At 39.3% G+C, this 26,188-nt stretch overlaps 7 protein-coding genes across 7 annotated transcripts in view; 3 read left to right on the top strand and 4 right to left on the bottom strand.

Moving 5' to 3' along the window:
- Positions 1 to 968: 968 nt before the first annotated feature.
- Positions 969 to 5,964, bottom strand: LOC125238802 (odorant receptor 46a-like). The gene is made up of 5 exons (XM_048146245.1): positions 5,644 to 5,964; positions 3,923 to 4,365; positions 2,968 to 3,166; positions 2,243 to 2,398; positions 969 to 1,059 (listed from the first exon to the last, which is right to left on the bottom strand). Exons 1-5 carry the CDS (start codon positions 5,782 to 5,784, stop codon positions 1,000 to 1,002), a joined length of 999 nt encoding a protein of 332 aa, XP_048002202.1. The 5' UTR covers positions 5,785 to 5,964; the 3' UTR covers positions 969 to 999.
- A 3,781-nt stretch (positions 5,965 to 9,745) lies between these two features.
- On the bottom strand, positions 9,746 to 10,647 carry LOC125238565 (chorion class high-cysteine HCB protein 12-like). The gene is made up of 2 exons (XM_048145904.1): positions 10,538 to 10,647; positions 9,746 to 10,297 (listed from the first exon to the last, which is right to left on the bottom strand). Exons 1-2 carry the CDS (start codon positions 10,583 to 10,585, stop codon positions 9,857 to 9,859), a joined length of 489 nt encoding a protein of 162 aa, XP_048001861.1. The 5' UTR covers positions 10,586 to 10,647; the 3' UTR covers positions 9,746 to 9,856.
- Positions 10,648 to 10,885: 238 nt separating this feature from the next.
- Positions 10,886 to 11,691, top strand: LOC125238572 (chorion class high-cysteine HCA protein 12-like). Its single transcript, XM_048145911.1, has 2 exons — positions 10,886 to 10,992; positions 11,387 to 11,691. Exons 1-2 carry the CDS (start codon positions 10,942 to 10,944, stop codon positions 11,627 to 11,629), a joined length of 294 nt encoding a protein of 97 aa, XP_048001868.1. The 5' UTR covers positions 10,886 to 10,941; the 3' UTR covers positions 11,630 to 11,691.
- Positions 11,692 to 15,776: 4,085 nt separating this feature from the next.
- LOC125238567 (chorion class high-cysteine HCB protein 12-like) lies at positions 15,777 to 17,526 on the bottom strand. The gene is made up of 2 exons (XM_048145907.1): positions 17,418 to 17,526; positions 15,777 to 16,285 (listed from the first exon to the last, which is right to left on the bottom strand). The coding sequence occupies exons 1-2, from the start codon at positions 17,463 to 17,465 to the stop codon at positions 15,884 to 15,886; spliced, it is 450 nt and encodes a 149-aa protein (XP_048001864.1). The 5' UTR covers positions 17,466 to 17,526; the 3' UTR covers positions 15,777 to 15,883.
- Positions 17,527 to 17,730: 204 nt separating this feature from the next.
- LOC125238570 (chorion class high-cysteine HCA protein 12-like) lies at positions 17,731 to 19,232 on the top strand. Its single transcript, XM_048145910.1, has 2 exons — positions 17,731 to 17,844; positions 18,896 to 19,232. Exons 1-2 carry the CDS (start codon positions 17,794 to 17,796, stop codon positions 19,157 to 19,159), a joined length of 315 nt encoding a protein of 104 aa, XP_048001867.1. The 5' UTR covers positions 17,731 to 17,793; the 3' UTR covers positions 19,160 to 19,232.
- A 2,555-nt stretch (positions 19,233 to 21,787) lies between these two features.
- The window catches only part of LOC125238566 (chorion class high-cysteine HCB protein 12-like), a 38,248-nt gene continuing 33,847 nt past the window's right edge, over positions 21,788 to 26,188 (bottom strand). The window contains exon 2 of the mRNA XM_048145905.1: positions 21,788 to 22,314. Coding sequence (XP_048001862.1) covers positions 21,895 to 22,314 — 420 coding nt within the window. The 3' untranslated portion in view covers positions 21,788 to 21,894. The remainder of the gene's footprint in view (positions 22,315 to 26,188) is intronic.
- Positions 24,496 to 25,980, top strand: LOC125238568 (chorion class high-cysteine HCA protein 12-like). The gene is made up of 2 exons (XM_048145908.1): positions 24,496 to 24,591; positions 25,643 to 25,980. The coding sequence occupies exons 1-2, from the start codon at positions 24,541 to 24,543 to the stop codon at positions 25,904 to 25,906; spliced, it is 315 nt and encodes a 104-aa protein (XP_048001865.1). The 5' UTR covers positions 24,496 to 24,540; the 3' UTR covers positions 25,907 to 25,980.

Below are 26,188 nucleotides of genomic sequence, written 5' to 3' on the forward strand. Positions count from 1 at the left end.
TTGGCCGAGGGCTAGCTACACGAGAACAATGATGTCGTATTTTATTTTTAAGGGAACAAATGTGGGTCAGCGAGCTCTAAATTATTATTACTGGTAGAAACGGATACAGCCGTCAATATATATTAAGGTAGTTACACGGAAGGGCGCCAGAACCGAAAGGCCGGTTCATTCAGTCAATAAGTAAACGTGGAAAGATCTGACCTCGAAACACCACAACTGCCACGTCAGCAGCCTTGGGGTGAAACGTCGGGAGTAGGTAGAACAGCAGCAATCTGCTGCCCACAAGTTACCGGAACACCAGGGGGATCTCTCGCGGCCGGCGCGAGGTTTAGGCGACGCGGCGTGAACCCGTTGATGGAGAAAGGGCCAGCAGAGGGCAAAATTGCACCTATTTCGACATCCGGGCACGCTTGGCGCCGCCTCGTATCAAGGGAACATAATTCGTTCAACGTCCGATTCCGGGGTCAAATGGGCGATTGCGCCCGATTTTGACTAGGGCCAAAGATGTCCAAATTCTTTCTGCGGCACCGAAAACTCGTCTCATCATCGCCATTTTGACAGACAATTAGTGTTGCTAGCCGAAATCGGCTCGCCCGTGAACAGCCGGCTCCGGACGTTCAATGGAAATTAAGTCAACAATAAAATATAATACTAAACTCTTCGCGATTAACGCGAAGCTTAAAAAAACCCATAATTAAGTCTGGTTACGAATAAAAGGAAGGAAGGCAAATGACGACCGATGACGATTTACTTCTACTTTTCAAAATGGCAACTATGATCCACGTAAGTCCATAGAGGAATACAAGAGTGCAGCTATCCCACGCTAGATGGCACAAGAAACCGATCAGGTATCCTCCGGTCGAAGACTTCCCGCCTATTTCCAAGAGAGGGCAGTAGAAGTCATAACTTAGGCCGGGCAATCCAATAGTTAATGCTATATTTAAGGAAAGGAAATTTGTTTTGTTACAATTTTATTTCAAAATACAGGGTTTACTTGGTCTAACGTTCTGCAGCCACGGCGTTCAGCATTATGTAATAGGTAAATGTTGTCTTCAGGACCTGAAAATAAATTAAGTATTTAATGGATCAATAAACCAATTACTGAACATTGATGGATAGGTAAAGACGAATGGAAAAACAGAGCAATACTAGCGGTAGCCAGAGATACCAAGAAGTAAAAAATTGTAACCTCCGTGTCCATCACCAGATCAGCTCGATGGTAAGGCTCTCTCTCTTTCATCTTAACGGTTTCCCAGTTGCATCCTCAGCTTTGGTGCTTCGGAGCCCAGGGTCCGCTTTCCTGCTTTTCTCCTCCACTTCGCACGGTCTTCTGTATCCCTTTTTGTGAGACCATCAGCTCGATGGTAAGTACAGTCAACCAATTGGAACCTTGGGCCACTCTACAGCCATGTCAAAATGACAAGCAGTAAGAGATTTCTTACAATCTGGTTCCAATTGGTGGACTGTACCTACAGTATAATTTTATTATATTCATACGAGTACATACGCCCAACATACGAGTAGATACTAGTTTATGTAAAGTTTCAGGCCAGGCTGCGTAGCCGAATGGCACAACGCTCACAAAACGAAATGCTCGTAGATATCTATCTCCATCGCACTTGCGTATTAGCGCGACAGAGCTAGATTACCTTTCGTGGCGTTTCGTTTTCGTTTCGCGTCGTAGAAATGCCATTCGGTTACAGGGCCCAGCTATGGTCTAATTTACCTTGAAAGATTTGAGTCGAACGATTTTTCAAACAGTAAAAGTTTGGCTAATAAAAGGCTAATAAAAGTGTACATCTGGAGCATAGCACTATACGGTAGCGAAACGTGGACAATGACACAGCGTGATAGGAAGAGGCTGGAAGCTTTTGAAATGTGGTGCTGGCGTCGAATGGCAAGGATCAGTTGGACTCAAATGAAAACTAACGAAGAGGTTTTAAATATAATAGGAGAAAAAAGAAGTTTTCTGAGAACTATAGATAACAGAAGAGGGAAAATGCTTGGGCACCTGATACGACACGACGAATTCATTAAAAACATAATAGAAGGGAGAATTGAGGCAAGAAGGCAAAGGGGGAGACCAAGGAGAGCGTATATGACCCAAATAAAGGAAAAAATCAACGTAGTGTCGTATCAGGAAGTCAAAAGGAAGGCAGAAGACCGGCACGCATGGAAGTTGCTCCACCGACAAGAGTCCAACTCTTAAATGATTGATGATGAAAAGTTTGTGAAAGCATACCGCGGCCATAGTCTGTAGACCCACGGGCACCATCTTGGCGGCCTTGAGCGCGATGGGAGTCTGCGCGCGCTGCAGCAGCAGCAGCACCATCTTGCGGTTCCCGGCGTCCATGCACTCCCACGGCGTGCCGTACACGGCGTCCGTCAGCTCCTTGCTCTGCCGACGAGTGCACGGTTACGGATTACGCCCAATTCGTAATGCATGTTTTAAATAAATAAATAAATAAAAAAAGAAATATTATTGGACATTCTTACACAGATTGACTCTTGAGTCCCACGGTACAGTATAATAAAGAGTACTATCGTACAGTATGGCCACTCCCGCTCACCGCTGAAAGTGCCGCCCACCCCCTCTCGGTTACCTCACAGTTACCGCCTGTCAAAAACGGGAATAGTCGACCTGTCATATTTCACTCATAGCATGCATAGTACGCGTTCACCTACTCGAGCTTAGACTGTGCTAGGAACGCGTCCCTTTCATTTATTTGATCGCCAGTGACCGAGGTGCGCCTACGACCTGACCGGTCGTAGAGTTTTGGCTCATGGATACGTACATTAGTGCGTTTTCACATTATCCGATCCGATATTGGATGTCGGACCGATATCCCATACATTACAGGCGCCACCTTGGACTTTTTCCATCGAAATCCTTCCGACATCCGATATCGGATCGGATAATGTGAAAACGGCCTTACAAGTATATTTGCCAAGCACAACAAAATTTACCTTACTGTTCACCATTTCGAAAAGTATAGAGATTTGAATCAGTTGTTGGTGCACCGCGAGAGTTAATGGTCCATATTTAGCCAGCGCTTCTGCCGTCAGAGCGGAAACTTCAAGCAAAGTCGTGCAGGTGAGGAGCTGCATCATCATGTAGAATACAAACAATTCTTCGCTAAATGCGGCGGAGCACTTGTCTACAAAGCTGGAACAGAAAACCGTAAAGTAGAACGCGGACGCTACTAAGGCCCACTTGCACCAATCACTTAACTCAGGGTTAGTGGGCTGTCAACTGTCAAATTCCATATAAAATGAACCCTCCATTTTCGTTGGTGCAAGTGGCCCTAAGACTCATTGACTTTTGTTTGAAATGATTTTTATTGAAGTACCTACTTACACTCTAAAAAATTAAGACCAACTAAGAGCAGTTTTCTTTTAGTTGACGTGAAGTTAATCACTACAATTACGATCTTATATAATTCAATTAAAGCTGATTACTAAAAACAACTAGGAAATGTATGATTGAACTAATAACTTAGGTGTTTTGTTATTCCTAACCATTGTACGCCTTGAATCAATTATTAACTTGTTAGGCATAACTATGTAACATAGGTTGATTCAATCCTTAGTTGAACTTACTAAGGTAATTTAGTTCGCATAATTATTTTTCATGGAATTATTGAACAAGATCTTAATCGGCTCAGTTACGTTACAAAAGTAAGAGCAATCAAAATTACCTTATTTGATTTGTCTAAGATCTTATCAGGCTCGTATGGAATCAAGATGCTTGACTACAACTATCAAAATATTGATAGGAGCAACCAATTTTTTTTTAGAGTGTACTATTCAAATTTTTATTATTTTGGCCTAAACCTTTCTGCATCAGGACTACCAGATGTTTTTATAATGTGAAATATCGGAAAATTCCGATCTCCGTTAATACTAATATCTTGAAACTTACTTTATGACTAGTTTGTGGTGTTCGATGATTTCTTTCAACATCTCTCGGACTCTCATATTCTCTTCTGGAGAATACATGCCTTCCTTCGGCATTATGCTCAGCAAATTGTGTTTCAAAATTCTGAGATGGCCCCAAATTTGAAAGACGATAAGGGAGATCAGAAGGTCGAAGGCGATGACGCCAGTTGAAGTGTTGTAGCTAGTAGGAATATTGAATGCAAAGAGAATCCAATAGCCCTTTATGGTGGTGTAGACGTCTTCGGTGAAGCAGTGGAAGTAGACGGCGTGCTCGAACGTGCGGTTGGTGGGTCGCTCCGGACCGAACATCCCGTAGCTGTAGTTGTTGAACCACGGCATGAAGTTAAACAAGAGCATGCCACAGACTAATAGAGACGCCATGTACAATGTGAATGTCACTGATATGTTGTGGATCTGCGTATGAATCTAAAATAATACCAGTAAGCTGCAATAATTTGCGGAAAATCGGTGCTCTGCTGGTTTGCGTAGGAGTTTTGTTTTTAACCCCCGACGCAAAAACGACGGGGTGTTATAAGTTTGACGTGTCTGTCTGTCTGCCTGTCTTTCTGTCTATCTGTTTGTGTGTCTGTCTGTGGCATCGTAGCTCCCGAACGGATGAACCGATTTCGATTTCGTTTTTTTTGTTTGAAAGCTGAGTTAATCGGGAGTGTGCTTAGCATGTTTCATAAAAATCCGTCCTCTATGTCGCGGTTGGGGGTTTTTCCAAAATTTTAATAATAACTTAATTTAAGAGGACCTTTTCAATATGTTTTTTATACATATAAAATTTTACTTTATCTATCTATAGTGCTAACAATTTAAGAAAAATAGTATTTTATACAATCGTGATATATATATATATATCACGATTGTATTATAATACAAAGCTTTTCAGTCGAGTACCATGTTTAGGCCACGAAGCTTGCTGAGTGGCCTAATAGTACAGTACGAGAGTTAAAAGCTTAATTATATCACTATTGTATACAATACTTTTTCTAAGAGTCATCATCTTCATCATCAATGGACGGAAATATCATCATTCATGCAAGTTAAAATTAATGTTAATAGAGTCGTTCACCGTTGTATCAACATCGAATTACCTAGCAACCAATTGTTTGTAATAACCGTCTCTGATTGGCCGATAACGCGACAGATAAAAAAAAATGTGTTTCAGATGCAGGAAAATTTGCCAGGTATCGCAAATTAGTATAGAAATTGTATGAAGTTCTATTTTTGAAATTATTACAGTTAACTAAAGTCAACTATAATGAACTTATTATAATTGAGTCGAAACTGCCATAGAGTATCCAACACTGAAAAGTTAGCACTTATAGTTTAGTCTGTGGTGCCCTAATTGACAGATTACAGTCAACAAGTAGAAAAAAAATATTAAAAGCAACAGCGTTGCTTATGTTGCTTCCTTATGAACAATATAATTATATAATTATTGTTTGTATATGGAAATACTTAGGTATTTTATTTAATTTGATATAGAAACAAACCTTCGAAGCATATGGTGTTCGATTTCTGAAGTGAAACAGGTGGAATTCCATCAAGTAGTCCTTTATTACTGTTTGATATTTGGTTGTCCAAATCATTAATAACCTTTGCTGAAATTACGATTGACAACAGTGAACAATCCGTCTTATTTTCTTGTAGGTACGATAACTTTATATTCTTAGAAGTTTATTCTTTAACACTTACCAGAAACAAGAATTCTAAAAACATGCATAAAAGCACGTGTCCAACATCGAAGAAAGAAATCGTGTCTCTCTTATACCAGATGTATGTGGCGCCCAAACTCGGTAACGCTATAGCAACAAGTACCAAGAGCACATTGTACATGGACAGTATAGTATCCAGCCGGCCCCGTCCGAACTGCTTGTGCGGCCAGGAGCCAACGGAACTCAAAAGAAAACGCAGTATGCCGATGTACTTCAAATCCAGGGGAGATTTTGCATCACTGAAAAACAAAACCTTATGCCTGAAGCCGTTGTAGATTTAATATATTTTAATAATGAGTACAATTGAGATAAAATTGACACAAAGCAAGGTGCAGAGTTGAAGAGCATGTTTTTGTTTTGAAATAATTTTAATTTTGAGTCTTAAGTTCATTTAAGGTATATTATTTCATACGTACTTAGGTACACACTACAGTTTACAGATTACACTTCCATCTGGTCGCAATTTATTTTCCAAAATTAATTTAACTGGTCTTATATGTAAATATGTTCATATACTTAAAATTTAAGTGGTCTTACCTATCATCAAACCATCTTTTCAGAGCGCGTAAAACTTTATATAACGTCATGTCGCCCTAAAACATGAAATTATTTTAATATAGCTAATTTAAAGATAATTTACAATAATGACGTTAAAAAAGCTATTATCTCTGCATAGAAATAATCAAAGTCTCTAAACGTGAGAATGACAGAGTTTCTACTAATTCAAGCATGCAGTTGCAGGTGCTAAATAAAATTTTGAAATTATTTTTTTTCTTATGAAATTGCTTGTTTACAATTGTAACGTAGTAATAAAATTCATGGCACAAATACAATCCTACTAAAAAAAAACCGAAATAAATCGTGATTAACAGTTATTATACATGTTAAACGTCTTGATTAGAACTTGCCTCCACCAGAGAAAAATACTTTTAAGTAAGCCCCTACAAAATGAAGTAAAATTATGGAGACGGATTATATCGCGTATAATACCAACAATACATCATTCATTTCATTTACAATAGGCTAGTTTCCTACTAGTCAAATCAGCTTCTTTATAAGAACTGTCAAAACGATTTGCTAACATGGAATTACTATGAAATACTGAGGAGTGACGTCACGGTCAATTCATTGACTTTATATCTTTCTCTTTGAATTATTAAATAGAAATTATGTATAAACATAACTACTGTCCATATTTTTCTTCTAATTATGTTATTAACTAGATTTATAGAAAAAAAAATAGTCCATTTAGAACAACTCAGTCAAAAGATATTTCAAAAAAATCTTTTAAACCGAGGTTCCGCTCTCGACTCTTTCCTCCTTCAAAACTTAATCAATCGGAACGAAATTTGAGAATCTGAATAACAATGAAATAATGTATGTCGGACCGTTTAGCTTTTTTGGTTAATTGTTACCAATCTTGAGTATCACACCTTTTTTTGCGCCACAGTGAAAAAGGCCGTTTTTGGAAATATTTGATTGGCTCTAGAGTCTTTAACAAGCAGAATATCAAAAAAATCAAAACTGTCCGACACAGATAAAAATAATAACAATCTGTGTTGAAAAAATCATTGCTCTATCTTCAAAAATCAGGGAGGAAATTGTCGAGAGCGTTTGTATGGAGAATTGACCCCTACCGTATCGTCTTAAAATCCCCAGTTGAGGTGTCGGACCTCAGAGCATATATCTGTGGGCATATATGAATCTGTGGGTCCGACCGAATTAAGGTGCAATGAAAAGTGATATGGCACCGTGGCTAATATCTCTGTAACTATAATACCCATACGTACGTACAATTTTATAAAGACAGAAGAATTCTTCCTGTTTCCACCACGATTCTGATGAGTTTGCTTCGTTCTCATAATTTACGCTACGTGGCCGATAAAAGCTATACCTATTAAGTCTAGAATAATCCTTAATTAGCCATTCGATGATACGATTCGCAGTGAAAATAGTGCTGGGAAAAAGTGATGGGCTGTGTTCTGAGGAATTTTTTGAGATTATGCCAACGTCCGCTTTTCATCATCGTACCGCTCGCCACACACCTTGCAACCTTGTTCGAAATGGTCGCGCACCGTGCCACCGTGCGGTTTCAGAGGAATTTCCTCCCGCGTATGCTCTGGCTGTGGAATGAGCCTACTGCCAGGGGCGGCTCACTCCGCGATTCATCGCCGCGCTACAAGTACATGCTGGCGGCCGCGAGTTCGCGGCCTATTCAGGGGTGGCGCGCGTTCTCACGGAACGCACGTTCGCACTATCTATTGTTACTTTAGGTCGCGAGGTTTTTTTAAGAGATATCCGCGTGTGGAATGGGAATACTTAGATAAATAGACATATTGAATAAAATAAATGCCATAGGACATTCTTACACAGATCTACTACTGATTAAGTCTCACAGAAAAGTTCAATAAGGCTTGTGATGTTGGAACTTGAACAAAAATATATAAATACAGTATATATACCTAGAAAGTAACCAAGACTTGAATATAATAGTAGGTATAACATTTTATGTGAGTATTAATTCGTTTGAATCCATAGGTAACCCTATCGCCGGACGCCGCGCACGTGCGGCTCGTTTCTTTGTGAGAATTTTGTAGGCATTTAAAAAGGCGGCATTTCGTGAACATCAAAGCAGTGGGCCTTCTGTACTTGTACTATTATATATTCTGTGCTACTGCTGAGGTATTCCCGATGAACTACAGAATGAGGTTCTTCAAACAAAGGAGCGTACAAGTTTCTAATGGGTCGGCAACTCGCATGTGACACCCCTCGAGTTGAAGACGTCCATAGGTTACGGTGACCGCTTTCCATCAGGCGGACTATGTGCCACTGACGTGGTATAAAAAAGTTACATTGAAAAATGTTATTTTTAACCCCCGACGCAAAAACGACGGGGTGTTATAGGTTTGACGTGTCTGTCTGTCTGTCTGTCTGTCTGTTTGTCTGTCTGTCTGTGTGTGTGTCTGTCTGTGGCATCGTAGCTCCCGAACGGATGAACCAATTTCGATTTAGTTTTTTTTTGTTTGAAAGCTGAGTTAGTCGGGAGTGTTCTTAGCCATGTTTCATGAAAATAGGTGCACTATGTGGCGGTCGGCGGTTTCTCAAAATTTTGTGGTTAGGTTATTTTAAATGTCATAGAGATGTAGATGCCCCGAGTAGTGACCGATAAAATTGTTTACCACTCCCTCTCCTCTCGCGGGTGGCGTAGGAGTCGACTGAAGGATACAGGTTCAATTGCGATTTGAGCGATGGGCTAGCAACCTGTCACTGCAATTATCACAATATCGTTTTCTGTCGATCCGTTATATAATATATAAATATTATTTAGACTGCGCTCTTAGAACCGACTAAGAGTCAAATAACACGATTGTAGCCCACTGCTCATACCAAAATTGACCCCATATCTCACATTCTACGACAGCTATGAGGGGAAGAATATGTTTAAAATCTTAATCCACTACCATACCCGTTTCACAACTAACGTCAAAAATAATGGAAACTCATACATATTCCTTCGCTCGCCGATATATTGATTGTTAAGCTTTTAGTCGGTAAGTACCATCACCATCGTCATTAATTGATTATAACTAGATTTCCTGTGATCGAGCCTTGGCAATGGACTAATAAGATAATTGGGAGCCAATCAGCCGGCGTATAATGCTTCCCATTTTATCACTTATTCACGTGGATAAGAATCTGTCACTCTCACACTGACTTACTTTCCAAAGCGTGACGGATACTTTACCCACATAGATAAACGACAAAATTGGAACCGAAATACGCATGCAGCGTTGGCAAACTGGTTGTTGATCACGTTTTATGGTACCGGAATCTTCTGGGAGTTTCTTACGGCGCCCTTGGGGTCAATTAAAAAGACGTGTCTCTTATCATTTAAGAAAATGTAGTCGATTTTTTTCTAAACGAATTATTTCTTTGAGTTTTAAATAACATGAGAAATTTGATAAAACATATTCAATTATACATGAGCCCGGATATGAAGCTATGAGATCTGATTAGAAATCCGTAATGTGACATTAGCGATCAGATCTTCAAATTAGGTAGTACATAAAAAAATGCTGAAATGGGTAATAAATTTTAATCAATCAGCTCAAATGTAATTGCACAAAGGTCTGAATAAGCAGTAATTCACCCAAGAAAACAACTTGAAGAAGTGGAATTTATAAGTTGACATCTTAGCGTCCGCAACCGCAGCCGCAGCTGGAGCCGCAGCCGCAGCTGGAGCCGCAGCCGCAGCTGGAGCCGCAACCGCAGCCGGAGCTGCCCTGCACACTGGTGATGGCCACGTTCCCGCAGGTGCCGCAGCTGTAGTCCACGCAGCCAGAACCTTGAGTATCGTACTGGCCAGAGAACTCCACGGCGCTCAGGAAGGGCAGTACTCCGTAGACATCCAAGTCTCCATCCAGGCTGAGGTCGGAGGAGACGGAGATGCCGGAGGGGGAGTTGGGGCCGACGCTAGTGACGACGAAGTCGCCGCCGCTGGTGGGGATGTTGATGGAGCTAGCGTAGACGTTACCGGAGCTTCGAGAGCCGCCGCATGAGCAGCCACAGCCGGAGCCGCCGTATCTGCCGGAGCGGCCGGACCCGCAACAACCGCTCCTCTGTCCGGAGATGGACTAAACACAAAATAACTTTAAGCAATCGCGGGTGGATCAAATTGATTACGTTGTATTGAACGCACGAAGATATTCCTTATTTTTAGTTTTAGTTTATGTACCATTATAGAGTGATCCTGTAGGATTGATTTTCATATGATTGCTAAAATAAAATATAAATAAAAAAACTAAAGAAACGGAAAAAAGTATTAGGCAGTATGAAGTATATAATTTGTGGATAAAATTTGTACAAGTAATTACCTGAACCAGAAGGGCGAAAGCGCAGAGGATCACAACCTTGGACACCATTTTGACTTGTTCGTAGTGTATCTTCTCACTAGAATGATTCTTCGCTCTGCAGACTTGTTTATAAATGAAATTTTATCACTATTCTAAAATTCCTCAGATTATGAACAAAAGACTAATTAAATACAATACAACAATTAAGTCAACAGCTTCTGATTAATCACGTTTTAAGTCAATATCAGCTTGTACCTTATTGTTTTAGAAAATATACAATTGAATCCGCTTCCTACTGATTGCTTGCAGGTGTTCTAGTTATCAATGTGTTCAAAATTCCATTGAACCCGCTTCAGTATAAAAGCTGGACCAGGTGTATAAGCACCTACAGTTTCAAGTAAGTTTGAAAGCTAAGCAACAGCGCCATGTCTCCCTACACCGTGCTCGTCCTCTGCCTGCAGCTCTGCCTGATCCAGGTAAAAACATTGTTCAGTTTACATAACAATATCACGTGAACTTCTTTGTTACTAATTTCATCAGAACATTTATGTACCGATTTATGATCGATTTATGTGCTGCTTTCGAAAAATGTTTGTTATTCCTGCCAACCATTATTGTATATTCAACATATTTAAAAATAACATTTCACATCCACCAGAATATCGGCAACCGAGGAAAAAAGTTCGTATAGTTTTGGTACAATTCTCTGAGTCTAGTGAAAATGTTCTTACTCTCGGCCACAGACCAGCCAAAGGCAAAGACGTGGCCTACGATGGAGTGAGCTCGCCCAGAAGATTCCTAATATTGTCTAATATCCTCTTTAGTATGGACATATCAGCATAGATTTTTAACAAGTTGATTCTTTTACAGTCCGTGCTGAGCCAGGGCTGCTGCGGCTCCAGAGGCTACAGCTCTGGCAGCGGCTGCGGCTGCGGCTCGTACGGTGGGCAGGGCTGCGGGCAGGTGGGCGTGAACGGCGACATCCAAGCGTGCGGCAACACCTGCGTTCAAGGATGCGTGCCCGTGCTCGGATCCGTCTGCTTCGACGGCTGCGCTCCCGCCTGCGGCTGCGTCTCCATCTGCGGAGAGTGCTGCGGATGCGGATGCAACTAAACTCTTCACTCGCAACAATTAGTATCCTTCCATTCGAACCTGTGTCTTGTAATAAAGCAATCACCCAAAAAAAATTGTGTAATTTTTGAACCGCAACTTTTATAATATCGTATAGTTACTTGCTAATACTTATAGAGAAAACTGGATACTTATTTCAGGACCCAGAGACTACTTACTTACTTCCTGTAGCGCTACAATCCTTTGTGGATCTCGGCCTTCTGTTCGACGGGTTTGCCACTTGGTATGATCCATTGCTTCTTTCTTCCAATCCATGTACTTTCCTATTTTCCTGAAATCCTCTTTTACGCACATTTTTCTCTGTTTGCTTTAATTATATTTGTGGTCTACTTGCTAGGGATTTTACTGAGTTACTAGGTAGTCACCCTTAAATACAATCTTAGTGACTGGCACATCACTGACATACATGAGATTGCGAAACTTACTAGTGTTTTTTCAATTTTTTATTCAAAGATCAGATGACGCAGGCATTATATGTATCAGCTGATCTAGTAAAGAGTTTCTATTATAATTAGGGCTCCCACAAGTTAAATAGTTCACAACATTCAATTGTGTGTCATGGAGTTTAGATCCAAGGAGTTTGGGGCATTATGCGAGCCTTTACTCCCGTTCGCAGTTGTTTTGGGAGCATTTATAGTTCTTAGATAATCATACTTATGAACTTGAAGCTGGATAACGCAAAATCAATTCGGATTTATGCCCGGTCGAGGTACGACAGATGCCATTTTCGCCTTACGCCAGCTGTGCGAAAAGTACAGGCGCGCGCATAAAAATCTGCACATGGTTTTTGTCGACCTGGAAAAGGCTTACGATCGGGTTCCCCGTGAGGTTTTGTGGTGGGCCTTGAAAGAGAAAGGTATGCCTGGGAAGTATGTAGAGCTAATCCGTGCTATGTACAGATCGTCTTGTACGCGTGTTCGATCCGCTGCTGGAACTACTGACAGCATCGGTGTGACTGTGGGTTTGCACCAGGGCTCGGCATTGAGCCCATACCTCTTCGTGCTTATAATGGACGCTCTGACGTCGGACATGCAGGAAGAGGCACCCTGGTGCATGCTCTTTGCCGACGACCTCGTGATTGTCGGAGAAGAGGGACTCGAGGTACAAGGCAGGTTAGCGAAGTGGCAACAGAGGCTGGAAAATGTTGGCTTGAAGATCAGTAGATCCAAAACAGAGTATCTTTACTGTGACTTCGGCGGTCTTTCCGCCCCTGTTGCCATGACACTAGATGGCGAAATATTGCCTACCTGCTCGGATTTCAAGTACCTGGGTTCCCTCATTCAGGGAGATGGCGAGATCGACAGAGCAGTTCAGCACAGGATTAACGCAGGATGGATGAAATGGCGACAGGTTACAGGCACAACCTGCGATCCCCGAATGCCTCTCAGGCTGAAGGGGAAAATTTATAAATCAGTTATCCGACCTGTCGTCCTGTATGGTAGTGAGTGCTGGGCCACCAAGACGAATGATGAGAGAAGACTGCATGTGAATGAAATGAGAATGTTGCGATGGATGTGTGGTGTGACAAGACTGGATAGGATTCGGAATGAGTATATAAGAGGAAGCCTGAAAGTAGCGCCAGTGACAGAGAAATTGAGAGGAAGTAGATTAGCATGGTATGGGCATGTAATGCGGAGGGATGAAAGCAATGTTATAAAACGAGTGGTAAATATGAAAGTGGATGGATACAATGGTAGTGGAAGGCCTAAGAAAAGATGGATGGAATGTGTGAACAACGATATGAGAGTGAAAGGTATTAGTATGGAAATGACGGCTGATAGAGAGAAATGGAGGAAGATGATCTGCTGCGCCGACCCCAAATAATGGGAAAAGGGCAAGGGAATGATGATGATGATGATGAACTTGAAGCTGGAGACACCTAGAAGGCCTTAATTCGTTTTGACGGAACTGTTCGACGAGCTGATGTATATCTTCATGCGCAGACTTATCGTAGCCAGTCAGATCAAACACTGAATTGAAGCTCGAGGTGGTCAGCCATTACATTAACCTATTATGCTTTTGGATGGAGAGTGAACGTTTTGAAAAGTAAATGAAAAGCGAAATCAATTTCTTGTGCCTCGTCGAGAGGCAAAATACATGGTGGGTTTTGTATTTTTGGTTGCGGTTTGTTATATTTATTTGCGTATTTATTTTTGCAGTAGGTAGGTAGGGTAGAAACATCAATTGCATGTAAAGAAAGACGCCAGTAAGTATAACGGATTAGCACTGATGTACTAAGCACATTATCTGTTAGCGTATTAGCAAGGTCATTTTTCAATATTCAGATTCAGATTCAATAATTTATTCAATGGTAAACACAATTAATATACATAAGTATTATATAATACATTTTAAGTAGGTAACATGGGTTTCCACAAGGTAACGCCTGATTCCCTGATTGATATTTTTTTTATTTCGCTATTAACATTTTCATTAAAGCCTGTGTGGTGACGGGTTAAGAATTTCACCACCCCCCTTTCTTCCCGTGGGTGTCGTAGAAGGCGACTGTGGGATATGGGGTAAATTGTGGCGTAGGCGAGAGGCTGGCAACCTGTCACTACAATGTCACAGTTTCGTTTTCTTTCAACCCCTTATTTGCCAAGAGCGGCACTGAAGCTTTAGTAGTTTCATGTGCTCTGCCTACCCCTTTATGGGATACAGGCGTGATTGTATGTATGTATGTATGTATTAAAAAAAGAGAAAAAAACATGTTTCATTCGGAATAATGAACCGACGCTAGAGATTGGTGAACCTAACCTTGTCGAATTCAGTGCTTTTTAGAAAAGTCATTGTAATTTCTTATTAATTAAGTACCGATATGTTACAGAATATTAGTATCGTTAGTAACATTTTGTGGTCAATATAGATACTCAATTCATAATTAACCATAAATCGTAATAAACCAGCGTAATGGCTAACTTAGTCATCGGCATATGCTGAGTGGCAACCATTTTGGTGTATAAAATTTTATAAGACAAAGATGTAATAGGTTAAGTTTTAATTTATGTTTTTTTATACACCAAATAAACGTTTCTTTCTTTCTTTCTTAATTTTTAAGAAAAAAAAAACCGCCACCATTGGGGTTCTGGTGAAAGGTAGGTACTCGCGAATGTTGGATTATGTAGAAATGTGTAAATAAATTTTAAAACTGCATTTAAACGATAAAGATTATTATCTTTGATTAATTGATGGAAACACGAATTTAATGAAACGTGGAAACGCGGCAAGTGTGATGGGCACTTTTGCGTCGGGAACGATGCGGGGTGGGTTGTTTGACTAATTTAGGTAGTTTGTTAAGGTTCTTTATTGTTAAGGTTTTTTTTTATTTTATTAGTATTATGTTTTAAACCTAGTATTAAATAGTTAAATATTATACGTGTAAACCTAAAATCTTATGTTCATGTCAATAAAATTTGTATTTATTTGTATATTTATTAATGAATATACGTATACGGTTTAGGTTTGAGGAGTTTCCTCAATTCCTCATGTTTCCGATATCCGATTACGAATAAGAAATCGAGCTTGACAGAATTTGAGTTGAACTCAATATGCATGCTTATCAAAGAGAACAATATCTCCTAAAAAATAAATGTCACTATTCTGAACTTAAATGCATGCTGTTATTATAAAAATACGAAAGCCATTAAAAGCGTGCCGTTCAGATTTGAGGAGTTCCGTTCTGATCTTCATCAGCAGTGCATGCTGTTCTTATAAAAATAATAAATATATAATAAGTGTGCCTTTCAAATTTGAGGAGTTCCGTTCTGATTCTGACCATCATCAGCAGTTCCACTGCACCAAATATCACTGTTCCGTACGTAAAAGCATGCTGTTCTTATGAAAACAAAAAAATCACCATATGTATATTTCTCCAGGATCCCATCATCAGAACTGGGTTCTGATAAAAATGGGACCAATATGTATGCCTATACATTCGATCAAAAAATATTTTTGAAAATCGGTCCAGAAACGACGGAGATATCGTGGAACAAACATAAAAATATAAAAAAAATACAGACGAATTGAGAACAACCTTCCTTGAGATTTGGGTGCGGCGGTTAAAAACCTAGACAGAACTTCAATATACATATTTTACAAAGTAGATGTAGACTATAAGAAAAAAATATGCTTATTCTGATAATGCACTTTTATTTATCAATTCATACATATGTACGAGTTCGTAGGGAGAGCCAAAGATAACTAAATGTTATCAAGTGGTCGAGTGTAGTGTATTTCTTAGCGACAGCCGCAGCCGCAGCTGGAGCCGCAGCCGCAGCCGGAGCTGCCCTGCACGCTGGTGATGGCCACGTTCCCGCAGGTGCCGCAGCTGTAGTCCACGCAGCCAGAACCTTGAGTGTCGTACTGGCCAGAGAACTCCACGGCACTCAGGAAGGGCATTTCTCCGTAGACGTCCAAGTCTCCTCTCAGGTCCAGGTCGGAGGAGACGTAGATGCCGGAGGGGGAGATGGGGCCGACGCTGGTGACGACGAAGTCGCCGCCGCTTGTGGGGATGTTGATGGAGTTACCGTAGACGGCATTAGAGCTTCCAGAGCCGCCACATGAGCAGCCACAGCCGGAGCTGCCGTATCTGCCGGAGCGGCCGGACCCGCAGCAACCGCCCTTCTGACCGGCGATGGCCTGCAATAAAATGAATCACAAATAAAATAAGTTATTAAATCGGTTCATAGAATCAAACGGTGAGCATATTATTTGATAGCTGACGCTTATATTGAGTTGGATAGGTAATAAGTTTTTTCGCAAAAAAAAAAAAAAAAAAACATTTTTGGCACAAGCTTTCATCGCCGACTGTACTTTTCTTTCAACAGTTATCTACTGCTCTCCGAGACGTTTGTAAATATTGTACTTTTTACTCGATGGGGATACGACATTTGATTTCAGATTTCCTATGGCCACCTTTCTGCTCCATCATCAGATCAGCTCCATGATACCATAATATTGCATTGTCACGTGATTTACATTATTATGTGTGCAAAATTTCAGCACAATCGGTTAGAGATGTCTGCTAGAAAATTAAGTCACAGGATTTCATCCGAACATAATATGTACATACGTACATACCTGGCTACATTGCAAGTTAAATAACAGCTTGTAAAATAGCTGATGATTTTTAGCAATAAAGAAATGAAAAAATGATTTATCGCCTGAACTGCATCACGAATTGACAAAATATTAATAACGAAAAACTCATTTTATTAAATTTTTCTTTCTTAATGCAAATAGGTAAAGCTTGAGGGCTGATATTTTCACTTATATTACCAACTAAAGTCACCATAGAAAATTAAGAAATCAAAAAATGTCAACACTGTGACCATATACATACATTATATTAAGCTAATATCATTTAGGGTAATGCTTTATGCAATTGTTGACATTTAATATTGCATTTATTTTATGGGTCAAATGGTAAGTGAAACTGACATTTATTACTATTATTACTTGTTGACTAAAATACTAAAAAAAATAATTTATTTATTAATTACAATTGACTAAAAAATTTAATTTATTTATTAATTCACTTATTATTTCATTATCTCGTTGATTGTTGTTATTGTTTTGTTACGTACCTTTTTATTGTTGATTATTTATAATGTATAATTGTATTTGCATGGCTTTCGTGTCTATATTGGCAAATAAAGAACTGAACTGAACTGAACTGAATACGTTTTAGGTTAGGTGAGATTAAAAAATAATTATAAAATATGTATTATATGTCGAAATATTAAATAAAATTAACTATCTAGTTACTTACCTGAATCAGGACAGCAAAAGCGAAGATGACCACAACTTTGGACGCCATTTCGACTTGTTCTTAGTGGAAGTTTTCACTAGAATGATTATTCGAATTACGAACCTGGTTTTTAAACGCTTCCTTATCACTCATTTGCCTTCGATTTTATGTTTTAACAAAGGAACAATTAATACATTATTCGATTAAACACGTGTGCAGCATTATCAGGAGCCATTGTCCCTGTAGTTCTAATAGAAAAAAAAACATGATATTATATCCATGTGTTCGTTTTATCAGTTTTTTCTAACATTCCTTTGTAATATTTTAATATAAAAGCTGGACTAGCTACATGAGCACCTACAGTTTCAAGTAAGTTTGAAAGCTAAGCAACAGCGCCATGTCTCCCTACACCGTGCTCGTCCTCTGTCTGCAGCTCTGCCTGATCCAGGTAAATATCATAATTTAGTTTTAAATTGTCATTTATTTGCTTGTTTTATAAATTGACTTTAAATATTTTTTCATCCTCAAGAATATGTTTATACCAATGTATATGCGATACCAATGCGATGTTTCTCAATAGAAACATCGCTTCACAGTTAGTATTCCAAAAATACGCACTAAGCGTTTCACTTCAACATCTCTTCTGCGAACCGCCAAGGAGTGGAATGCCCTGCCTGAGTCTGTGTTTCCGCATGAGTACAATCCAGGTCTCTTTAAAGCAAGAGTAAATAGGTATCTCATAAGTAAGCGTGCTCCACCGTAGACCGCATCATCACTTACCATCAGGTGTGGTCGCGTGGTCAAACGTCTATCTATTCATACAACAAAAAAAAGAAGTATGATCGGCCTAGCATCCACTTCGGCAGTTTTAAAGGGGTATTTTATATAATCGCTTTTGACTGATTCGTAATATAGATATGCCTTTTCGAAGAAGCAACTTCTCCTTGAAGGATTATTCATTTTAAGATATAAAGCGCATATTTTCTTTTCAACTGTACCTTCATAAAACTAATATAATAAGTGAGTATTAAAGTTTAAATTCAAATGGACTTTCGCGATAACGGAACAGGTGAACATGTTGAATTAGGAACAGGTTACCCTTTTGTTTAAGCACTACCACTAAAGGGTAAACCCTAAAAGTAATGCTTAGTAAAATTAATGGGTTAGCCATCGTTAGGCATATTAGGGAAACGGCTGAGCCGTGTATATTTAGCTTTTATATTATGAAGAAGTAACTTCGGTTCCATTCCATCAGGTAATTTAGTTCTATGAAGAATTTGATTACCACTTGTTAGCAAGAAAAATATTTGTCAATAATAATTTTAATACTTTAATTTCACATCTTTTCTAAAGACAGTAAATACTCTACGACATGATGCATATATGATTAAAATTGCAAACGTAACTGCCTCGAAGAATCTCTACTCCGAGACCACGGGGACAGTCTGATATTACGAATAAACTTAGAATACAATTCAACCGAAACTATTTAATTTCAGTCCGTGTTCAGCCAGAGCTGCGGCTGTTGTAGCTCCAGCTCCGGTTCTTACGGCATCAGCTCCGGCTCTTACGGCGGCGGCTGCGGCTCGTACGGCGGGCAGGGCTGCGGGCAGGTGGGCGTGACCGGCCCCATCCAAGCGTGCGGCACCACCTGCGTCGACGGCTGCGTGCCCGTTCTCGGCTCTGTCTGCTTCGGCGGCTGCGCGCCCGCCTGCGGCTGCGTCTCCATCTGCGGAGAGTGCTGCGGATGCGGATGCAACTAAACTCTTCACTCGCAACTATCAGTATCCATCCATTCGAATCTGTGTCTTGTAATAAAGCAATCACCCAAAAATATTTAGTGAATTTTTTTTAACTGAGAAACCTTCTTGGATTTTCTTAAAATTCTGTACAACCTACAACTTTCATAACATCGCATAGTTATACTTGCTACTTATAGACAAAACTGGATACTTATTTCAGGACCCAGAGAGTACTTACTTATTTCCTGTAGCACTACAATCTTTTGTGGATCTCTGCCTTCTGTTCGACGAGTTTGCCACTTGGTATGATCCATTGCTTCTTTCTTCCAATCCGTGTATTTTCCTATTTTCTTGAAACTCTCTTTTACGCAGATTTTTCTCTGTTTGCTTTAATTATATTTGTGGTTTACTTATTAGGGATTTTACTGAGTTACTAGTTAGTCACCCTTAAATACAATCTTAGTGACTGGCACATCACTGACACTCATGTATTGCGAAACTTACTAGTGTTTGCTCAATTTTTAGGATTCCGTAGTCAACTAGGAACCCTTATAGTTTCGCCATGTCTGTCTGTCGGTCCGTCCGTCCGTCCGTCCGCGGATAATCTCAGTAACCGTTAGCACTAGAAAGCTGAAATTTGGTACCAATATGTATATCAATCACGCCACAAAGTGCAAAAATAAAAAAAACTGAAAAAATGTTTTATTAGGGTACCCCCCCTACATGTAAAGTGGGGGCTGATATTTTTTTACATTCCAACCCCAACGTGTGATATATTGTTGGATAGGTATTTAAATATAAAATGAATAAGGGTTTACAAAGATCGTTTTTTGATAATATTAATATTTTCGGAAATAATCGCTCCCAAAAGAAAAAAAGTGCGTCCTCCCACCCTCTAACTTTTGAACCATATGTTTAAAAAATATGAAAAAATATCACAAAAGTAGAACTTTATATAGACTTTCTTAAGAAAATTATTTTGAACTTGATAGGTTCAGTAGTTTTTGAGAAAAATACGGAAAACTACGGAACCCTACACTGAGCATGGCCCGACATGCTCTAGGCTGGTTTTTTATTCAAAGATCAGATGACGCAGGCATTATATGTATCAGCTGATCTAGTAAAAGTTAAATAGTTCACAACATTCAATTGTGTGTCATGGAGTTTGTTTAGATCCAAGGAGTTTGGGGCATTACGCGAGCCTTTACTCCCGTTCGCAGTTGTTTTGGGAGCATTTATAGTTCTTAAATAATCATACTTATGCACTTGAAGCTGCAGACTTCCTAGAAGTCCTTAATTCGTTTTGACGGAACTGTTCGACGAGCTGATGTATATCTGCATGCGCAGACTTATCGTAGCCAGTCAGATCAGACACTGAATTGAAGCTCAAGGTGGTCAGCCATTACATAACCTATTTAGCTTATGGATAGAGAGTGAACGTATTAAAAAGTAGAGGCAAAATTTTAAGTATCATATCATGGGTTTCCACGAGGTAACGCCTGATACCCTGATTGTTTTTTTTTTTATTTCGCTATTAACATTTTCATTAAAGTAATAGAAAAAACATGTTTCATTCGGAATAATGAACCGACACCAGAGATTGGTGAACCTAATCTTTTCGAATTCAGTGCTTTTTAGAAAAGCTATTGTGATTTCTCATTAAGTAAGTACCGATATGTTACAGAATATTAGTATGGTTAGTAACATTTTGTGATCAATATAGATACTCAATTCATAATTAACCATAAATCGTAATAAACCAACGTAATGGCTAACTTAGTCATCGGCATATGCTAAGTGGCAACCATTTTGGTGTATAAAATTTTATTAGACTAAGATGTAATAGGTTAAGTTTTAATTTATGTTTTTTTATACACCAAATAAACGTTTCTTTCTTTCTTTCTTAATTTTTAAGAAAAAAATACCGCCACTTTTGGGGTTCTGGTGAAAGGTTCTCGCGAATGTTGGATTATGTAGAAATGTGTAGATAATTTTTAAAACTGCTTTCAATAATCTTTGATTATTTGATGGAAACACAAATCTAATGAATATACGTATACGGTTTAGGTTTGAGGAGTTTCCTCAATTCCTCATGTTTCCGATATCCGATTACGATCAAGAAATCGAGCTTGACAGAATTTGACTTGAAAACTCAATATGCATGCATAACAAAGAGAACAAATCTCCTAACAAATAAATGTCACTATTCTGAACTTAAATGCATGCTGTTTGCTGTTATTATAAAATACGAAAGTCATTATAAGCGTGCCGTTCAGATTTGAGGAGTTCCGTTCTGATCTTCATCAGCAGTTCCACTGCACCAAATATCACTGTTCCGTACGTAAAAGCATGCTGTTCGTATGAAAACAAAAAAATCACCATATGTATATTTCTCCAGGATCCCATCATCACAACTGGGTTCTGATAAAATGGGACCAATCTGTATACATTCGATCAAAAAATATTTTTGAAAATCGGTCCAGTAACGACGGAGATATCGTGGAACAAATATAAAAAAATAAAAAAAATACATACGAATTGAAAACCACCTTCCTTGAGATTTGGGTGCGGTGGTTAAAAACCTAGACATAACTTCAATATACATATTTTACAAATTAGATGTAAACTATAAGAAAAAAATATGCTTATTCTGATAATGCACTTTTATTTATCAATATATACGACATATGTACGAGTTCGTAGGGAGAGCCAAAGATAACTAAATGTTATCACTTGGTCGAGTGTAGTGTATTGTCTTAACGACAGCCGCAGCCGCAGCTGGAGCCGCAGCCGCAGCTGGAGCCGCAGCCGCAGCCGGAGCTGCCCTGCACGCTGGTGATGGCCACGTTCCCGCAGGTGCCGCAGCTGTAGTCCACGCAGCCAGAACCTTGAGTGTCGTATTCGCCAGAGAACTCCACGGCGCTCAGGAAGGGCATTTCTCCGTAGACGTCCAAGTCTCCTCTCAGGTCCAGGTCGGAGGAGACGTAGATGCCGGAGGGGGAGATGGGGCCGACGCTGGTGACGACGAAGTCGCCGCCGCTTGTGGGGATGTTGATGGAGTTACCGTAGACGGCATTAGAGCTTCCAGAGCCACCACATGAGCAGCCACAGCCGGAGCTGCCGTATCTGCCGGAGCGGCCGGACCCGCAGCAACCGCCCTTCTGACCGGCGATGGCCTGCAATAAAATGAATCACAAATAAAATAAGTTATTAAATCGGTTCATAGAATCAAACGGTGAGCATATTATTTGATAGCTGACGCTTATATTGAGTTGGATAGGTAATAAGTTTTTTCGCAAAAAAAAAAAAAACATTTTTGGCACAAGCTTTCATCGCCGACTGTACTTTTCTTTCAACAGTTATCTACTGCTCTCCGAGACGTTTCTAAATATTGTACTTTTTACTCGATGGGGATACGACATTTGATTTCAGATTTCCTATGGCCACCTTTCTGCTCCATCATCAGATCAGCTCCATGATACCATAATATTGCATTGTCACGTGATTTACATAATTATGTGTGCAAAATTTCAGCACAATCGGTTAGAGATGTCTGCTAGAAAATTAAGTCACAGGATTTCATCCGAACATAATATGTACATACCTACATACCTGGCTACATTGCAAGTTAAATAACAGCTTGTAAAATAGCTGATGATTTTTAGCAATAAAGAAATGAAAAAATGATTTATCGCCTGAACTGCATCACGAATTGACAAAATATTAATAACGAAAAACTCATTTTATTAAATTTTTCTTTCTTAATGCAAATAGGTAAAGCTTGAGGGCTGATATTTTCACTTGTATTACCAACTAAAGTCACCATAGAAAATTAAGAAATTAAAAAATGTCAACACTGTGACCATATACATACATTATATTAAGCTAATATCATTTAGGGTAATGCTTTATGCAATTGTTGACATTTAATATTGCATTTATTTTATGGGTCAAATGGTAAGTGAAACTGACATTTATTACTATTATTACTTGTTGACTAAAATACTAAAAAAATTAATTTATTTATTAATTACAATTGACTAAAAAATTTAATTTATTTATTAATTCACTTATTATTTCATTATCTCGTTGATTGTTGTTATTGTTTTGTTACGTACCTTTTTATTGTTGATTATTTATAATGTATAATTGTATTTGCATGGCTTTCGTGTCTATATTGGCAAATAAAGAACTGAACTGAATACGTTTTAGGTTAGGTGAGATTAAAAAATAATTATAAAATATGTATTATATGTCGAAATATTAAATAAAATTAACTATCTAGTTACTTACCTGAATCAGGACAGCAAAAGCGAAGATGACCACAACTTTGGACGCCATTTCGTGAGCGTCAGAATGGCGGGTGTACATCAAGCAATCCTGGTGTGGTATACGTCAGGAGTTAGTGCTAGCAATGTGCCAAATGTGCGCCAAAATTCGAGCAATGTGCTCTTTGAACTCCAGAGATATTTAAGAAATTAATGACACCCGCCATTCTGACGTCAGGTTGGCGGGTGTACTTCCAGTTCTAGCTAATGGCTGTTAACTTGAGGGTGAAAGTACTGCCTAAGGTTAGTGCTCGCAATGTGCTTCCACATGTATGAAACACACACTAATTCAGAGAGCCGTTGAAGAGTAATATGGGATTGAATAAAGATGTCTATAACGCCTGCTGAAATAAAATAGCAATGTTCATTACCTGAAATGCAGCATTAACATTCAGGCGCTTTTCACAAAAAAGTGATACTTATAGATATATTTATTCAATCCCATATTACTCTTCAACGGCTCTCTGAATTAGTGTGTGTTTCATACATGTGGAAGCACATTGCGAGCACTAACCTTAGGCAGTACTTTCACCCTCGAGTAAGCAGCCATTAGCTAGAACTGGAAGTACACCCGCCAACCTGACGTCAGAATGGCGGGTGTCATTAATTTCTTAAATATCTCTGGAGTTCAAAGAGCACATTGCTCAAATTTTGGCGCACATTTGGCACATTGCTAGCACTAACTCCTGACGTATACGACACCAGGATTGCTTGATGTACACCCGCCATTCTGACGCTCACGCCATTTCGACTTGTTCTTAGTGGAAGTTTTCACTAGAATGATTATTCGAATTACGAACCTGGTTTTTAAACGCTTCCTTATCACTCATTTGCCTTCGATTTTATGTTTTAACAAAGGAACAATTAATACATTATTCGATTAAACACGTGTGCAGCATTATCAGGAGCCATTGTCCCTGTAGTTCTAATAGAAAAAAAAACATGATATTATATCCATGTGTTCGTTTTATCAGTTTTTTCTAACATTCCTTTGTAATATTTTAATATAAAAGCTGGACTAGCTACATGAGCACCTACAGTTTCAAGTAAGTTTGAAAGCTAAGCAACAGCGCCATGTCTTCCTACACCGTGCTCGTCCTCTGTCTGCAGCTCTGCCTGATCCAGGTAAATATCATAATTTAATTTTAAATTGTCATTTATTTGCTTGTTTTATAAATTGACTTTAAATATTTTTTCATCCTCAAGAATATGTTTATACCAATGTATATGCGATACCAATGCGATGTTTCTCAATAGAAACATCGCTTCACAGTTAGTATTCCAAAAATACGCACTAAGCGTTTCACTTCAACATCTCTTCTGCGAACCGCCAAGGAGTGGAATGCCCTGCCTGAGTCTGTGTTTCCGCATGAGTACAATCCAGGTCTCTTTAAAGCAAGAGTAAATAGGTATCTCATAAGTAAGCGTGCTCCACCGTAGACCGCATCATCACTTACCATCAGGTGTGATCGCGTGGTCAAACGTCTATCTATACATACAACAAAAAAAAGAAGTATGATCGGCCTAGCATCCACTTCGGCAGTTTTAAAGGGGTATTTTATATAATCGCTTTTGACTGATTCGTAATATAGATATGCCTTTTCGAAGAAGCAACTTCTCCTTGAAGGATTATTCATTTTAAGATATAAAGCGCATATTTTCTTTTCAACTGTACCTTCATAAAACTAATATAATAAGTGAGTATTAAAGTTTAAATTCAAATGGACTTTCGCGATAACGGAACAGGTGAACATGTTGAATTAGGAACAGGTTACCCTTTTGTTTAAGCACTACCACTAAAGGGTAAACCCTAAAAGTAATGCTTAGTAAAATTAATGGGTTAGCCATCGTTAGGCATATTAGGGAAACGGCTGAGCCGTGTATATTTAGCTTTTATATTATGAAGAAGTAACTTCGGTTCCATTCCATCAGGTAATTTAGTTCTATGAAGAATTTGATAACCACTTGTTAGCAAGAAAAATATTTGTCAATAATAATTTTAATACTTTAATTTCACATCTTTTCTAAAGACAGTAAATACTCTACGACTTGATGCATGTATGATTAAAATTGCAAACGTAACTGCCTCGAAGAATCTCTACTCCGAGACCACGGGGACAGTCTGATATTACGAATAAACTTAGAATACAATTCAACCGAAACTATTTAATTTCAGTCCGTGTTCAGCCAGAGCTGCGGCTGTTGTGGCTCCAGCTCCGGTTCTTACGGCATCAGCTCCGGCTCTTACGGCAGCAGCTGCGGCTCGTACGGCGGGCAGGGCTGCGGGCAGGTGGGCGTGACCGGCCCCATCCAAGCGTGCGGCAACACCTGCGTCGACGGCTGCGTGCCCGTTCTCGGCTCTGTCTGCTTCGGCGGCTGCGCGCCCGCCTGCGGCTGCGTCTCCATCTGCGGAGAGTGCTGCGGATGCGGATGCAACTAAACTCTTCACTCGTAACAATCAGTATCCATCCATTCGAACCTGTGTCTTGTAATAAAGCAATCAACCAAAAATAATTAGTGAATTTTTTTGACTGAGAAACCTTCTTGGATTTTCTTAACGTTCTGTACAACCTACAACTTTCATAACATCGCATAGTTATACTTGCTACTTATAGACAAAACTGGATACTTATTTCAGGACCCAGAGAGTACTTACTTATTTCCTGTAGCACTACAATCTTTTGTGGATCTCTGCCTTCTGTTCGCCGAGTTTGCCACTTGG

The sequence above is a fragment of the Leguminivora glycinivorella genome, chromosome 24 (assembly GCF_023078275.1).
Source record: "Leguminivora glycinivorella isolate SPB_JAAS2020 chromosome 24, LegGlyc_1.1, whole genome shotgun sequence".
Classification (NCBI taxonomy): domain Eukaryota; kingdom Metazoa; phylum Arthropoda; class Insecta; order Lepidoptera; family Tortricidae; genus Leguminivora; species Leguminivora glycinivorella.